This window comes from Populus euphratica, unplaced genomic scaffold (genome assembly GCF_000495115.2).
Source record: "Populus euphratica unplaced genomic scaffold, PopEup_1.0 scaffold78.1, whole genome shotgun sequence".
Classification (NCBI taxonomy): Eukaryota; Viridiplantae; Streptophyta; class Magnoliopsida; order Malpighiales; family Salicaceae; genus Populus; species Populus euphratica.
The window spans coordinates 1,920,962-1,922,953 of NW_011499867.1; the positions used below are offsets into that span (position 1 = coordinate 1,920,962).

The window sequence follows — 1,992 nt, forward strand, 5'->3', positions numbered from 1 at the left end:
ATGAGTTGCATCTTCTTAATTGTGCATCAATGATATTACATAATTTCGGCAGCAAAACATCCATGCCATTCATTATTGACCTCGAGTTCATTGTCAGGTAGGGTTTTCCCAACCTACAGTGACCATTTCAGTATAAGCAAGGGAGATGGGAGGCAACAAATAATTTGCAATTCTCACGATTTATGTACAAGGCAGAACAAAAATACAAACACAAGTAGACTACAATTTACATGACAAAGTTTCACCTGCAGACTCAACGTGATATATCATTTGATGGCAAGACAGTAGCAGCACTGAAAATTGATTTAACCACAAGCTTCCTCTTGATAGAATGGCTATTTATATCTAAAACTTTCCAGCTGTAGGACGCTGCTTGAAAAATGTCAGCAGCTTGAATTGTCTACATATAAGATTACATCATTACCCTAAGACGCCCTTTTTCTTTCTGAGTATGGCTCCAGTGATGATTATCTCCTTGAGATCTCGACCAGCTATAGGGTCCTAATATGAAGCTAGGCAGGCTCACGTGGGCGAGTAGCCCAAAGTGAACTCAGAGCCCGAAGCCGTTGGAAGTATTCACCCAAGGCAAGCAGCCCTCGAGCTGCCTGACGTGTTGTTAAGATCCGAGACATCTGCTGCAAAGTTTCCTGGCGTAGATGGTCTGCCTGTTAAAACAAAGAGTTGATGTTAGATATATCAACAAGCCCAGCTGATTGATCTCATTCAGAAAGCTGGGGAGCATAACTTCAAGCACAACCACTTTTGACCTAAATGCTAGCGAAAACTTGGATATCACCCACATCTGCATAACAACATTATTTCATGACACAAGGCACTAATATGCTTTAATGAAAGTTATGAATGCCTTTCCTCTGAAATTGAAGTGATTACTTCATGGATTGTGTATGTGTTATGAGTGCACATGCCTAAAGAACTTAGACTAAAACCATTCGAGAATGCAAAGTGAAGGTGCATTATAAGACCTGCTGCACAAAGCGGGCCAGAGCTTCTAACTTCTCCATTGCAGTTTCCATATGAGGCGAGTAACTTGCTTCACCCAACTGACCAGCTGCCACAGCCTCTGCTACATTTTGCTGGAGTTTTTCCAAACCTTGTGAAAGAGCTTCTTCAGCTTGCTGGCATGATTGTCCAAGATTTTGAACATGCGCACGTTGCTGTTCTGTCAAGGGCTCCATGCAAGGCTCGAGAATCTGTAATCAAAATAAATTTGTGAATATATCTTAGACGAAACTGGGTCGGAATAGAAAATATGACAAAGTCCAGAAACACAGAATAAAATGAATACTTGAGTCAATGAAACAACCATTTGAATGATATAAGAACTTATTAATCGTATGAACCAAATGATAAGATGCTAATCTATAACATATGTTGGTGCCGATACTTACGTCTAGGAAGTGAGAAATGCTTTTTTAACAACCACGTATAATTAGCATGACTCTATACCAATAGCAGAACCCTCCAAATGAATTATCACTGTATAAATATTTGCACTTTACATGACTAGACAGGACTTGCTGGCTATTATGTGCAAGACAACACAATAACCACAGTTTTGGAGTAACAAGGGCCCTAACCATATTTACAGCAAAGCAGACAATGACCAAAAACCAACTGCGTAATTAATAAACCAGACTGGCAACATGTCATGCACTTTAACAATTACCAGCGTAATGCTCGACGTGAAAGAAATTTAATACACCGAGCCGAGCATCAGCGCAGACCAGAATGCAGTGATAAGTTGTCAAAGTTTTAGATCAAGTTTACCCACCCTGGCAAGGTGGTGAGATCAAAATGAGGTATTTCATAAGTTCAACGGCACCCCCATATATAACCTTAAATTAATAATTTTAAATCACTAATTCATCACCTGAAGAAGCTTTGAAGGGCGAAACCCTCCAACCCACAAGAAAAACCTTTCTGCCGATGATTTCCACAAGCCAGACATCACATAGAAAACATCAGCTTTTG

General features: G+C 40.0%; 2 protein-coding genes across 4 annotated transcripts in view; one reads left to right on the forward strand and one right to left on the reverse strand.

Annotated features, from left to right (window-relative positions):
- AGT2 (alanine:glyoxylate aminotransferase 2) overlaps positions 1–1,992 on the forward strand; it is a 48,989-nt gene that overhangs the window by 4,714 nt on the left and 42,283 nt on the right. The window lies entirely within an intron of this gene.
- The window catches only part of LOC105126461 (transcription factor TGA1-like), a 33,804-nt gene continuing 31,958 nt past the window's right edge, over positions 147–1,992 (reverse strand). For both annotated transcript variants that reach the window (XM_011027329.1, XM_011027330.1), the window contains exon 6: positions 147–665. In XM_011027329.1, coding sequence (XP_011025631.1) covers positions 513–665 — 153 coding nt within the window. In that variant the 3' untranslated portion in view covers positions 147–512. The remainder of the gene's footprint in view (positions 666–1,992) is intronic.